This window comes from Moschus berezovskii, chromosome 9, assembly GCF_049115385.1.
Source record: "Moschus berezovskii isolate FMDL1 chromosome 9, NW_MosBer_1.0, whole genome shotgun sequence".
Taxonomy (NCBI): domain Eukaryota; kingdom Metazoa; phylum Chordata; class Mammalia; order Artiodactyla; family Moschidae; genus Moschus; species Moschus berezovskii.
The window spans coordinates 58564740-58579729 of record NC_142468.1 but is presented as its reverse complement, the minus strand read 5'-3'; the positions used below and the strand labels follow the sequence as shown (position 1 = coordinate 58579729).

Genomic DNA, 14990 nt, shown 5'->3' with positions numbered 1-14990 from the left:
TTCTGCTTCTCTTGCATGTGACTGCCTTGCCCTTCTCATCCCACTGGCCTCTAGCGCTCTCTGCATGGTCTGTGTTTAAACTCTTAGAAAATGGGGTCAAAGGTGAAATACTGCTGATTCTGCTACAGAAGCAGCATCTCCATCACTACTTTCCCTTTTTGTTCCAGCCTGAGTTCAGGTCCAGATTTAAGCTCCAATACAACATTAGGTAGGGAGAGAGAAGTCCTTCACAGATTAGCAACTTCTGCCACGCCCATTATGGATGACTCTTCTTATAAACCCTTTGAGAACATGCAGGCTGTTCCCATATCTCATTCTCAGAAGCAGGCAACATATCTATAATGATACTGTGCCTTAAATGATCTTTTGAGCCCCCAGATAGCCAAAGTACCAGCCAGAAGATGTTTGTGCCTCCGTAGGAGGTACTAAGAGGCTAATCAAGATCTGCCTTCTTCCTTGTAGATATCAGTACAACTTTGCATGGTTGTTCCCCTGCCCACTCCTGTGCTCTGCCTGCCCATCTCTGTGATGAACTCACTTTGTTTCCAAGGTCCTTTCCTTCAGGAGCCAGGGCTTGAGGATTCCTACCCAGTAGATACAGGGCTATTCACACAAAGAGATAAAAAGACTTGGACTCTCTTGCTGAGTCCCTGCTCACTGTAGGCGACTTCAGATAGCCCTCTCCTGGTTAATGTAAGGCCCTAATATACAGAGAGGGCAAAGGAGGGGTTTAAAGTCAGGAGGAGACCATTTTCAGTAAGGAAACATGCTCCCTATTCTCAGGGACTTTGGAAGTTTTCATGGTACTCAGTATTTCAGTTCCCGTGACAAAACTTCATTCTCCCAAATATACAGTGTGGTTTCTGAGCCCTCAACCTTGGCTGCACCTTGGAGTCTCCTGGGCCACGTCAGAAAATACAAGTGCCTGAATCCTGGCTCCAGAGATGCTGGTTTCATTTATCAGGGATAATGGCCTGAGCACCAGAAATTTTTAAAGTTCAGGTGATTCAGATGTGTAGCTGAGGTTGGGAACCACTGTACTGGGTGTGGTCTGACCCAAATATTGTCTGAGCTGAAAGGTGGCTGCACCATTCCTCCCACCCCCACCGCACTCCCAATCCACTCTTGTGGCTATTACTCTGAAGGCTAGGTGAGCTCTGGATTTACTACTGTGCTCCGAATACCAGGATACAATGAGCTTTAGTCTTATAATAGACCCTGTACAGATTTATCTTTGAACCAGTTTATTTCATTTCATTTTGGTAAATGTGTACACTAATTGTATATGTGAGTGTGGTGTTTGTGTTCTGTGTATAAGATAGGGGACCATTCACACAAAGAGATTTCAATCTGGTGTGTTCTGTTTTGACATAGTCTAAATTCCAGACATAAAGAGAGTTTAAAGCCTCCCCATTCAGCAGAAAGGACCTCTGTGCCAGATTCGAGCCTTCTGAAAGGTGTGGAAACCAGAGGGGAGCAATCGTATTTGACCAAATGTCACCCAAAAGGATGGCTTAGGACATGTTGTGTGCTGATTTCCCCAGTGATTTCATGAGCTGACAATCCATCTTGCCCAGAGAACTGTCAGGGCACAGCCATGTGTTTTTCTTCCTGGCCTTTTATGTATGAGGGGAGTAGTGGGTGGCGGGAGCCATGTGTCAACCTGCCTGATCTATTTCATGGGAAGAAGTCACAGCTAGAGAAGCACAAGGCATCCCACACAACTCCTCATTGCACACAGCTGTGACACCATTTGTCCTTGCAACCTGCTTGTGGAAGAAGAAGGGGCTGTTGCTTTTAGATTAAGATTCAACGAGGGTCCCAAGCAAACAGTGTGAAACCTTCATGTCCAAGCTTTTGATTTTGGGTTCCCCACCCAGCTTGTTTCCTGTAAAGGAGGAGAGAACAGGATCTTGTTTCTTTGTACTATAAACAAATGTCTATCTTACATTTAGCTCTAGGACACATATCCTTGTTTAAGTGTGACTGAAAGGGTAGTGAGAAAAAAAAAAAAGGGGTACTGAGGCAAGGCAGCTTTTTGGTTGACTTCTGTAAGAACACAGGAATTTTTGGTTATCCACTGACTTTACCTACAACTTGGCACATGTGGACCTCATTTCCCCTGAGAATTAACAAGAATGGGATTTAGGCCCTTCTCTGGCAGTTATAACTTAATCCAGAGCAGCAGTGACCCTCCTTGTTCTCTCCTAATAGGATAAGGTGTCTCTTAAGCCTGTTTTCCCCTCTAGAGGAAGAGCTAACTGCTGGCCTTTTTGGTCAGGTGTGTATATTGGTCTTATAGAAAGGCCAGGGACTTCTCTTTCCCTCAGAACATTTGGGAGATCAGCTTAACAAATTGCATGGTATGATTTCATGCGGGAATCAGAATGACTCTGCCTTGTGTCTGTTTGAATTCATACAAGCAGAATCATATGCCCTTTCTCCTGCTCCCTTTCTGGAAGTTGCCCAGGAAAGCCCACTCGCGGGGCTCCCCCAAGCTGTTTCAGTTTTGCCTTAGTCCTCACTGAGCTACAGCTCCCACCTTGACGCTTCTGTCAGGCACCTTCCCCTACTCCCTCCACTTCAGTGTGGGGACCAAGTGGTCTGGGCCTGCTCGCCCTGCCTTGACCAAGGAAGAACCTGAACACAGACACATGGTGCATGTTGCATGGCTCACAGGGAGTCGCTTTCCTCTCGCCTCTGTGGACTAATGTCTCTCTCTCTCTCTTCCTCTCCGTGTTTTCTCCTCACACACTCTGTAGCTGCCTGAAAATGCTCAACCTGTGGTGAGTCCCTCTCTCCAGTTCACACACTCGGGGAGTGGACCAGGCTAGGTTGGGATTGGCAAAGCCAAACAGAATGCCTCAGAAACACTCAATGGCTTCCGTAGGCCACCTTGTGCTGTCCCCACCCAGGTCGGGGCACTGGATCCACAAGGTGGTGATGGGCAGGCCTGTACCTAGGAACTCATCTGTCCCCTCTCTCCTTTCAAACCCACCACACTGCTGCCTCTTCCTGTCAGAACAGTATCCCGCAGTATCCAAAACTGTCTCTTCATTTTCAGCTGAGCAGATATTTTTCTGAAATTAACACAGAGAGATATTCTCAGACAGAGAGGGACAGAGGTAAGACGACCGAGTTCCTGTATTATTGTATAATCAGAATCTAGTTACTCCTCACAACAGTCACTGCCATATATTCTCACATACTGTGGCTTGGTCTCTAACCTTGAAATTAGCAACTTTGGAAAAATCTATGACTTTTCTTTTTGGTTTAGCTCGTTTTTCCATCTGTAGAATATGAATCTCTCTGAGTAAAAGAGCTACTTCTTGGGGGAAAGATGGACATTTTGTGGTTGCTGTTTTGAGTTTTTTGTTTGTTTTTCATTTACTGTCTTTTTTCCTGCTTTCCTCTCCTTTTCCCTTTCTATAAGGGTTTAGTGGGCCATGGACTGACTTGACTAATGAGATATTGGGGCCTCTTGTTTCCACCCCCAGCAAAGGTTCCTTGAATGCATTCTTAGTTACAGCATGAGGTGTACTGAAGGGGAAGCCCTAAAGATCCTGTGCTGGCTGAGGCACATCCTCGCTGCAAGACAGAGCCCCTTCCCACCTCTCTCCCTGGACACTGCCTTGACTTTCCAGGTGCTTGTGAGCTGTGGTCTGCTGTGGTCTGGAATCCTCCCCCACGTTGTCTGCACGCTTGGGATAATATTCCGTGTGGTGATTACAGTCTGCTGGACTCTGTTACTGCCTTGTTTCTACTTGTCTTCAGTGACTGGGTTGGGCAGCAGTTTCTACCAGTCTAAGCCAAGTTGCCTGCAGGGTTTCCCCAGTGGCAGGGTGTATTGAAGACAACAGTTGGGTTTGGTGGGGATAGAATTTGTAGTATTGCAGTACCAAGGAGTACATTTGGCCTGTTTATTTACCAGACATGTGTCTGTGTAAATCTGCATTGTCGTGGTCAGTATTTTCCTGTGAGATGTCAGTCACATGATCCTAACTGCGGAGGGCCTATCATGTGCTCGTCTACTCTATGTTTGGAACTCTAGGGGGTCCCAAGGCCTTCCCCAAAGAGCTTAGGTGCAATCTACCTGGAGAGGTAAGACATACATGCTTGAAAGGCCACATGTTATTGTCCCTTGAGAGGTCAGTGTCAACAGGGATGGTTAAGGAAGACTTGATGGATACTGTGGGGCTTAAACCCAGCAATAGAGCAAAGGAAGGGTGTACCAGTACAGCAGAGAAGCATAATACAGGAATAGCTGAAGGGACAGCAAATCAAAGAATCAGCTGGAAGAAAACCCAAGACCCAAGAAGGGTTCATCCCTTGTCTTTCATCCTCTTCTGAGAATAAGACATCTGTATGGAGTTAGTCAGTGGACTGGTCTGGTGTCTGATGAAGTTTTACAGGTCCTATTGCTGGTAGTCACCACAGAAACCAAAGAGGAGATTGCAGAGACCATTTCCTCATGGGTAGAAAATTATTAGAAGCTTCTGCTACTGCTGAAGTTCTAACTATAGTAACTAACAAAAATTAATCTAAAGCTCTAAGCCAAAGCTTACACTGTCCTCCAATCAGGTGAATTCAGCTTTGCACATCAGGTTATGATATACTAATTTTTATGACTTGCCCTGGAGGAGGTAAAAGAAAAGTTGTATCATTTGAATTGGGCCAAAACAGTATTTTGAACTTTTTAATGATTGCTCTTACTTAAAAACACAAAATCATTATCTTAGCACTCTCCGAAAAGAATAATAGAAATTGACTTAAATGTTAGTGATCCCCCTGAAAATCATGGTCAACAGGGATCAGGTAGCTCTACTGGAGTATTGGTGCTCCCATGAGATTTCATTCACCTTATTTAATAATTTCTGGACATTCACCTTGAAAAATGTCTGTTTTCTAAAACATATGTACAAAAAAAAGTCTTTTTTTTTTATTCCTTCCCCAAGGATACATTAAGGACTGAAAATAATCAAAAGTGTTGGTCTTTTTTCTTTAAAAGAAATTATGCAGTCTCTAAATACAAAGGACACTTTGTTTAGTGACTATATTGCCACCCATTAATAGTACATCACATGTATCATCATACTCTTATAAAATCTTTTTGAAGACTCTCTTAAGGACTTTCCTGGTGGTCCAGTGGTTAAGAATCTCCCTGCCAATGCAGGGGACACAGACAGGTTCGACCCTGGTCTGGGAAGATTCCACATGCCGCAGGGCAACTAAGCTCATGCAGCACAACTACTGAAGCCCTAGAGCCTCCGAGCCACAGAAAGATGCCACCGAAATGAGAAGCCTGCCCCCTGCAACAAGGGAAGGCCCTCAGGCAGTAACAAAGACCCAGAACGCCCAAAATAAATACAGTGTTTTTTTTTTAAAACCTCTCTTAAGCGCCTGTTTCCAACATCTCCATGTTTAATTCATTCAGATATGGGTAAAGCCCATCATTTTTCTGTGTAAACATTAATTTCTGCATTCTAGGAAGACACTTTATCCAAATTTTTAATAACTAGTCCATTGGGTGTGGGAATACCAATGGGTCTGACTGAAAAAGGAGGGAATCTGAGCTGCAGCAGAGGACTTAGGGGCTTAGGGAAGTAAGCAACAGCTCTTTATTTCTTTGTGAATACTTTTGATGTTAAACCCAAAGGATTAGGCAAAAGAGCCAAAGACAGTTTCTGAGAAAAGCTTTTCTTTCAAGGATCCAGCAATCCTATTACACTTCCAGCTCCTCTACCCTCCATCATCTGGCATCTTTGACTCACTCACCACTTTCTGCCCCTGGCGTTCTCATTTTTTATGCATCAGCTTCCTGGAAAGCACGTCTTTTGTACCAGCTGTGCCACAGCCCTCGTCACCCCCTTCTGGAATAGTCACTGCCTGAGCAAGAGCGACTTCCAGTTCCAAAGACAGCAGTCCTGGGGCAGGGGGTTACCGAAGCTTAGGGATGTGGCGGAGCTGTGGCTGTCACCCAGGAGGCAGCACTTGGAGGGCTTATGAAGGGATCAGGCCCAACCCGCCACCCTAAACAGGGTCAGTCCTTGAACCCAGTCTGGCCCAGCAACAGCCTCAGAAAGCTGGCTGAGAAGGACCGTGCAACCTGCTGCATCCTGAACTGTGGCACTGAGCCTCCAAACGAAGAGTAGACTGTGCTGATTTCAGTCAAGAGATCTGGGCTCACCCAATTATTAGAGTCAGGGCTTCTCCTGCCTACACCAGGTAGCTGACCAGGGCTGGGGATGGAGGGCAGAGAGAATCCTTAATCCTCCATTGGTAGCATCGTGAGAGCCTCCTAGAGTTCCAGACATCATACTTTTCTTGGCATTTGTTTGGCCTTAGTTTAGCTTCCATACCCGCTGACCACTAAAGTCGCATTATATAATTTTGCCTTCTGTATTAAGGGGCAAACAGTGTAACTTTGAGGATCCCCAACCTTAGTTCAGTGTAAAGAAAGATGGCAGGTTGAGGTGTTAGACTAGGCTAGGAAAGAAGCCTTCTTCATCCTTTCTAAAACGCCTGCCTGAGCCCTGCCCTGCCTGCAGCCCTTCGATGATAGGGTTTGCAGTAAAGTAGCTGTTTCCTTTGGCTTTCCCGGCAGACACTGCCTACTGCCTCCAGTATGTGCACCGTAGATGGTGGGCGGCCCTGCGGGTGGGTGCAGTCCACAGAGGCGGGCAGGAAGCCGTGGGCAGCTGCAGGCTGACTTGTGACCTTCTTGTGCTCCAGGTGCTGCTGCTTCTTTAAGAGGAAAAGGAAGAAGACCACACAGCGCCACAAGTGACCAGTGCCTCCCAGGAGTCCTCAGGCCTTGGGGACTCTGACTCGATTGCACCCGCAGCTCCTGCCATTTCTCATTGGAAGGGACTCCTCTGTGGGGGGAGGGTGGAGATCCAAACCAAAAAGAAGAAAACAGAGGCCCCCAGAAGGAGCCAGTGTGGGCAGCCAGGGCCCAGTGGGTCAGCGGCCACCCCTGCCTGCCTAAGGCTCTGAGCGGGTCCCAGAGCCGCAGGTCCTCCACTGCTTGCCCTCGGGGCTGCCTGGTTGACTCTCCTTCCTATTGTTTACAGTGAAGGTGTCATTCACAGAAACTCAAGGACTACTATTCTCTTCCCACCCCTTAGTTTACTCCTGGTTCTTGCCCCACCCTCAACCCTCTCCAGCACTCAAGCTAATGAGCTGAAGGCTTTTCTGCTGAAGTTTCAGAGGCTGGGGGTGTGGCCAAGAAGGTGGGAGGAAGACGAGGGCCCGAGCTGGAGAAGGACCTCCTCCGCCCACCCGGTGTGTTGGCGGGCGCAGCCCCCTCTCCGCGCCTGTGCAGCCTCCACCCCCAGCTGGCCGTGGGGTGCAGGTTACTCCCTCCTTCCCTCTTGTGAAGTTACACTGTAGCACGCAAGCTGTGAGAAATCTGCAGTCTACTGTCCCTGCGTGTTGGCGCTCAGCTTTCTTGACAAGTGAACTCTTCTCCAGACAGTAGTAGTAGAACGTTGCAAGTTGTTCTAAGCAAAGGAAAAGACTGACTTTATTGCACTTTTAGTTGTTTTTTTCCCCCTCTTTTTCGTTGTCATCGTTGTTTTAACACACACACAAAAAAACATGGCAGATGCATATTGTGTCTGGTTATATTGGGATTTTTTACTTTTTTCTGTTTGGAGTGGGATGGGGCCAGCCAAGCCATGCAAAGGGAAGATGGGTCCAGAGGACATTCTCCGTGGAAGGAGTGGGGTCTGCAGCACCCGGAAGAGAAGAAGCCAAACTCTGTGCCCTTCTGAGTGAACACTCAGGTTGGCAGGGAAACATACTTGAATTTTCATTCGTCTTCTCGGCTGCTGAAGAATGTCCCTCCCAGAGCTTCTTGACCTCATCAGCCTGCAGTTTGGACAGCCCCGCTCTCCAGCATGTGGGAGGAGCCGGCCAAGCCAGACTGCAACGAGGAGACAGTTCATCCCAGAGAAGGAGATGTTTAACAAAACCGGAAATATCTGTTTCCTCCACTGCCAGGGACTTCCAACTAGATAGCCATGTGACTTCTTTAGTGACTTGGGGGACAAAATTAGTGATGAAACAGCCACCACCATATTTCCACTTAGTGGACAAGAAGGAGGAAAGTGATCCTGCCTTCCAACTGCCAGAGGAAACCTCAGGATTTGGCTCATTGCAGGGGCCAGGAAATAAAATTGGTGTGTACTCTCTGCCCCAGTAGATGGGTTACAGCATTTGGGCTGGCCTGCCTGCCTTACTAGAAACCAAGCATCTGCAGATCTTCTCCCAACAGCTCCACAGCAGCAGGCTTAGGACTCAGTACATGGGGCTCTAAGTGAACCGGAAGGTAGGGCTGGTTGGTGCTGGAAAATTCCAGGGGAAAGGAGACCGCAATGAAAGGTGTGAAGTCATCTTCTCACTTGGACATTGACTCCTTCTAGATGAGACAGCTGCATGTCTAGAGCCTGTTCTCGCCCGTCCACTCTCCACGCCCCCCATGCTATAGACACAGGACGTGCGGCCGTGAAGGGTCTCAGTTCCTCATTCACTGCTTGGAAAGTCATCAGTGTGTGGAGTTAATCTCCTCATTTTGATTTTCATTTGAGTTGAGTGACTTATCCAAGTAGTGATTTCTCATTCCGGAGATGATCGAGGAGAAAAGATTCAGTCCGGTCAGAGAATGAGGTCTTGTATCTAGGGCTAGAGAGCTAACCATGGGGGAGAGTGACTGGTGACTTAGTCTGGGGGCTTGGGGAACATAGTAGTGCCTCCGGCTTGAAGTGTAGAGCTGTCTTGTGGACTGGAGGGTGTGGGCTTACTTTCTGGTAGTTGATATTTTCCGTGACAGGTCCTTGATGTATCTTACGTGGAACAGAGTTACTGGGCTTCTCTTCTGTTCCACTGGGCCTTGGCTAGGAAAGACCACTTCATTGGCTTCAAATTTGCCTAGCTTATGTAAAGATTGTGATCTTTCATTTTTTAAAAGAAATTTTCCTGTAAATAAAACAGAATGGCTGGGAGATGCAGGGACACACCCCTTCCCCACAAGAATTTTGAATATTGGGGTTTGCTTCCTTGACATTAGCTGGTGGTTCAGGCACTGTCACTGAAACTTAGGTAGTTTCTCATTTGGCATTTGGGTAACTCTTAACTTCCTGTACAGAATCTTTAACTTCCACATCCCAGTGTAGAAAAGGCCTTGCTTCTCAAGGGAGGGCAAGGGCAAGTGGCGAAGTCTGGAGCATCCCTGGCCCTCCATACTCCACTAAGTGCCTCCCCACTTCCACAAGGAAAGCAAAGGTAGTTCCCAGCTTGGCTGCAGGGCGGGCCCTCTTGAAGCTGGATTTATGACTTCTGGGGGGTCTTAAGTTTGTTTTAAAGGTTGGCTCTTGCGGGACTGAGCCTGAGCATTCGTGGGGGTTTCTTCCTAATGCACTATTCTCACCCTCAGCCTCCCACAAATCTCTTATCAGATATTTGATTTTTCATAACAAAAGTGAAACACCCAAATTTTTCTGGCATGCCAAGTAATGGTGATCCTCCCAGGGCCATTGGCACTCCAGGGTGGTTCCAGACCCCTGAGAGATTCTATTGTGATCTTTTAAAAAGAGTACCTAAGGACAGGGAAATGGCAACCCACTCCAGTGTTCTTGCCTGGAGAATCCCAGGGACGGGGGAGCCTGGTGGGCTGCCGTCTATGGGGTCACACAGAGTCGAACACGACTGAAGTGACTTAGCAGCAGCAAGGACAGGGAGGCCTGGTGTGCTGTGATTCATGGGGTCGCAAAGAGTCAGACACAACTGAGCGACTGAACTGAACTGAACTGAACTGAAGGAGTAATTTGGCCATCAGTTCCCTCCCCATCAGCACATCCCATCAGGGCTGCCTCCTCAGCCCTGTTGCTGTCGTTGCTTACCTCCATTTCTCAGCCAGGTCCTCTGGCATGGGCACTCCCTGCAGCTAATGCCCACCCAAATCCGCTTGCTCCATAGTCCGTGTACTTCCCCCATTTCACGGCCGTGATATCTAGGGGTCTTCTTCAGGACTGATGCAGTAGTTGCTGAGTTAGCATTAAGCACTAAAAACAGCCGGGGTTCTCCCAAGCCCTGCCATCCTTCAGGCATTGCATCCTGAACAGATCGAGGCAAGCAGGCCAGAAATCCGCCAAGATGTAAACGGTCCTCCCTTGTGACCAGAGCGTGACCATGTCTGTACAGTCTAAGCACGTAAGGGTCAACCACTTCCTGTGCATCCCTTGGTATTCCCCAGTGATCTCACTCCAGATGGCTCCACAAGGATGGAACACATGCCAGCAGCAGTGTGCTCTCATAACTGCATTTGTTAACATGCTCCTGCCATTTGTGGTCTGTCCAGGAGGAAACAGGGTCTGGGAAGGTACAAAATCAGGTGACTAGGTTGGCCTTCAATTAAAGCCCCGCTGTACTTTGGGATGCAGGGGCAACAGCAGATAGCGGGATTCTGAGTTTTCCAGGAGAAGGATTGATTGCCTTTTCATTCTCAGTGAATTCCAAGTTCATAGAAATAGCCCCTGCCATTAGCCAGAAGAGGTGTCCATCGCCTCGAAAGTACCTTCCAACTTAGTTCACTGGAAATGTACATTGGGAGTACATATTCAGTGTTGGTCCTCAGTGTTAGTAACCACTTTTGTTGTCAGAAATAAGTGAGGGTGACGTTATGTCAGAGTGGTTACTAAAGATTATAGCCTTAACCTTTTTTATGCAAAAGACAACCCGTCTCTCTTCCAGTGAGCAGCATGGCCTGTAGTTTTCAAAAATAAGTGCTTTCATGGCAGCCTAGAAAGTATCTCCTCTAAGGAAATTGATCTTTCATTTAATGCATGTCTACCTGCCTTCTGTCCCAGTTACCTCTTCTGTTTCCATATTGACACCAGATTTCATTCTCAGTGAACTCCTCTGCCAATGTTGTCTCCAGTGTCAGAGCCACGTTAGGGCTAGAATTTCTCAGATCAGGAGCTTGCAGTGCCATACAGCCAGCATTGCCTTTGCTAGGCCACTGCCACCATCCCCACCATTGATCCAAGGTGGGCAGATGAATTCCAGAAACCTTTAGGGGGCCAGGATGACTCGGCACCCCATCTGGATTGACGTGAGCGACAGGCACTTTCCTCTGGGGTTCTTGCTTTTGCCGACTCCAGGGCTCCAGGAAGGTCCTGCCTAGAGGTTGACAGCCAGTGACTCCCAGTCTTCCTCCTTACGAAGTGCTGGGAATGAAAATGGGATGCCTGTGGGTTGTGTTTTTTAGTGGGGAACGGGAGTGATTTTGTTTATGAATAAGGAAACGGCCCTTTTGAGGGTTTGCAGCGTCTTAAGCAGTGTTTTAGCCACAAGTAAAGAATCTTGGAAATCTTTGATCAATTAAGCAGTCTTAAAAATCTGTTTTTCCTAATTCCTTTTGCAGGTGATAGTGCAAAAGTTTTCCCCATTGTATTCAAAATAGTAAGTAGGTTCCCTGGATATAGACAGTAGTAGTTGACAGATTTCCTTAAAAAAGCAACCAGGAAGTCCACTCTAATGTGTATTTGTAGCTCAGCTTGTATTACAAAGGAAAAAAGTGAACGTGTACTCCGTATATTTCTAGTTTGGTTACCAAACTCCATGTTATAAAAGAACCTCAGTTCTGTGGACGGAATTTATTTTGCTGTTCTTCTTGTACTCCTCATGATCATCTTCCTAGTGCCATCACCACCTTTGTCCATGGTAAGAAGCGGGGATGCCATGCAGTCGTCCCAGTAACACACAAGAGGACATCTGTCCTGACTGCCCCTTTCCCGCAAGTCCCCTCTTTCAGAGCAGGTGAGACATTTTCAGTGTTCCCCTTCATGAGCTCCAGACCAAATCCCAGGCCAGCCCTTACACCGAAAGCTTTTCTAAGAGGCTTATCAATCTGTTAGGAATGTCTCAGGAAGATGAGCCATTTCTTGGTGGGGGGGAGGGGGGGAAGGGGAGGACTATACAGATGGGTGTGTGTGGTTGCATTTGTATGTCTGTGTGTGTGTGTGTGTGTGTGTGTGTGTGTGTGTTTGCACATGCCAGCGCTCATCTGTGTCCATTTCATTTCCATAAAGACTCACAGGCCACCTTTAAAAAAAAAAACAGCCCAGGCTGCTGGATCATGTGTTGCTGAATATTTTCAGAAGTAAACAAGAAACAAGTGAGTTTCTACTGTAGCAGCAAGCTCTGGGAATGAGCCCCATTTATCAAGCAGAAGAGTAAACAGCAGGAAAAAAATGAAACCAAAAATATTATAAGCTCCCCCCCTATGGAAAATAATGTTGATTCAATTCCCATTGGATGTGTACATGCTCTAATTTATTATTATATTATTATTTTGTCTGTTTCTTACATCTTTGCCCATTGTACTTTTAAAAAGATGTTGGGATGTTGATTGCAGTTTTTTTTAAGACTAGATAATGTATAAATCAGCTGTGGAAATCAGTTTTAATTGATGTGTGGATGTGATTATTGTTAAATGCCTTTTTTTTTAACCTTTTATTTTAGATACATAATATTGTTTCATAAACCCTGGCACTGGTCTGCAAAGCTCAGCTGTGAAAATGAAACTTGTAGTATTTTTAAACATGAATGTCAATTTCAGGTGTATTTGAAATGGTTCCTCCAGGAGAGAGATTTGTACATCATTTAGTAAAAACTCCTCTGCGGAGGAAGTAGCCTTCTTTGAAGTGAATGGAAACGGGCCTTGATATTATCTCAGAGTAGCCCATTTCCTAGGGCACCATGGAAAACACAAATGTGATCTTTAAGTATACCTCTTCTCCAGTCTGGGGAGGAAAGGACTCAGTTTGCACCCTTTTTGTATGTAAAATAAAATGTCTTACCTTTCTTGGCTAATTTTGCCTGTTTGATTGGTTGGTTTGGTTTTAACCTCTCCTGGTTCATTTGTAACTTAAGAATCCAGCTAGGACTAACTTCAGTATGATTGAAGGCTCCAGGAATGAAAATAATGCCTAATATTTTCACATTCTTGCATCATTCTCTTGGGTTGAATATTGCCCTAGCCAGTGCGTCACTTTAAAGATAAACATTTCTGGAAGAATTTGGACATTCATCACTTAGTAGTTTCTGTATCCCTGTGGTTCTTCAGTGCTAGAATACCAGGAAGTTAAGATCTCTGAAACAACTATGAAATGGCAGCTTTGTAATTCTGCTCTGCTAATGAGGAACATCTATACAGACAGAAGGTGTAACTATGATGTAACTGCGTAACAATCTAAAATCACCAGTGCATAAACACCACAAAACAACCACCAATCTGGCCAAGATTGTTTGGTTCCAGTTTTTTCTGTTACTACTCAATACTACTTAAATGTTCTTCCTCACTAATGAAAAACACCTGTAAGATCATCATTAGAGGGCTTCCCTGGAGGCTCAGTGGTAAAGAATCCGCCTGCCAAAGCGGGAGTGAAAGTCGCTCAGTCATGTCCGACGCTTTGCGACCCCAGGAACTATATAGCGCGTGGAAGTCTCCAGGGCGGAATACTGGAGTAGGTAGCCTTTCCCCTTTCAGGGGATCTTCCCAACCCAAGGATTGAACCCAGGTCTCCCACATTGCGGGCAGATTCTTTTACTAGCTGAACCACCAGGGAAACCCGCTAGTGCAGGAGACACGGGTTCAATCCCTGGTCAGGGAAAATCTGACAAGCAACTAAGCCCATGCGCCACAACTACTGAGCCTGTGCTCTAGAGCGTGGGACCCTCAACTACTGAAGCCTGCACGCCCTAGAGCCCCTTTTCCACAACAAAAGAAGCTACCGAAATGAGCCCACTCACCTAAGAGAAGCTCCCGCTAACCACAACTAGAGAAAAGCCTGCGCAGCACTGAAGACCCAGCACAGTCAAAATTAATAAAAAAAAAAAAAAAATCATGAAAGAAAAACTTCATACTGAGAGCAGTCTATCCATCAAGCTTATTTTTTCCCCAAAAGTCGGGGGTTGGGGTGGGGGTCGCTGGTGGAAGAAGGCTGCTGCTGCTGCTGCTGCTAAGTCACTTCAGTTGTGTCCGAGTCTGTGTGACCCCATAGACGGAAGCCCACCAGGCTCCCCCGTCCCTGGGATTCTCCAGGCAAGAACACTGGAGTGGGTTGCCATTTCCTTCTCCAATGTGTGAAAGTGAAAAGTGAAAGTGAAGTCGCTCAGTCGTGTCCGACCCTTAGCGACCCCACGGACTGCAGCCTACCAGGCTCCTCCATCCATGGGATTTTCTAGGCAAGAGTACTGGAGTGGCTTGCCATTGCCTTCTCCGGGAAGAAGGCTACCTTTAGGTTATTTTAGCATTAGTTCCTCTTGTGGAGAAAGGCTGCTTTGAAAACTAGCTTGGTAAACAATTTTTCTCAGTGTGCAACCAGGCTCCTCTGTCCACGGGATTCCCCAGGCAAGAATACTGGAGTGGGTGCCATTCCATTCTCCAAGGGATTCTCCCGACCCACGGATGGAACCCAGGTCTCCTGCATTGCAGAAGATTCTTTACCATCTCAGCCACCTGGGAAGGTTATACGGTGCGTAGGCACAAACGTACCCTGAGCTTTTGAAGGTTATCACACTCAAACCCAATTCGATGGTGACTAATCCTTGACTGGCCCACACGGACAAGGAAAAGTGTCTTCTTGCCCCATCCACAGACTTCCTAACCTAAAGTATTGGTCACCAACTGCCAAACGATTTCCACGCCCATAAAGGCCGGGCAGGCCACGGGCTCTGTCTGCTGGGGCTTGTAGTCTTCAGCAGCCCAATCCCTGGGCTCTTGGAGGCGGTGCCGCCTTCCGCCGATCCCTTCCCATTGATGGGTACCGGCGAGCTGCGGAGCCAATGAGGCTGCAGTAACGTGGCAGCCACCCACGAGCCGGCGTCTCCGCCCGCCCCAGTCGCGAGCCGGGCTCCGCCCCGCGTCGAGACCTACCATCCGGCGCCAAGTTAGAGGGGGGGAAATGGGGCCCGCCTCCCTCTCG

The 14990-nt window shown here is 47.2% G+C and overlaps 1 protein-coding gene across 4 annotated transcripts in view; it reads left to right on the top strand.

Moving 5' to 3' along the window:
* Positions 1-12894, top strand: part of CSNK1G1 (casein kinase 1 gamma 1) — a 161433-nt gene extending 148539 nt beyond the window's left edge. For all 4 annotated transcript variants that reach the window (XM_088839688.1, XM_055437367.2, XM_088839687.1 and 1 more), the window contains one exon: positions 6733-12894. In XM_088839688.1, coding sequence (XP_088695814.1) covers positions 6733-6750 — 18 coding nt within the window. In that variant the 3' untranslated portion in view covers positions 6751-12894. The remainder of the gene's footprint in view (positions 1-6732) is intronic.
* The last annotated feature ends 2096 nt before the right edge of the window (positions 12895-14990 follow it).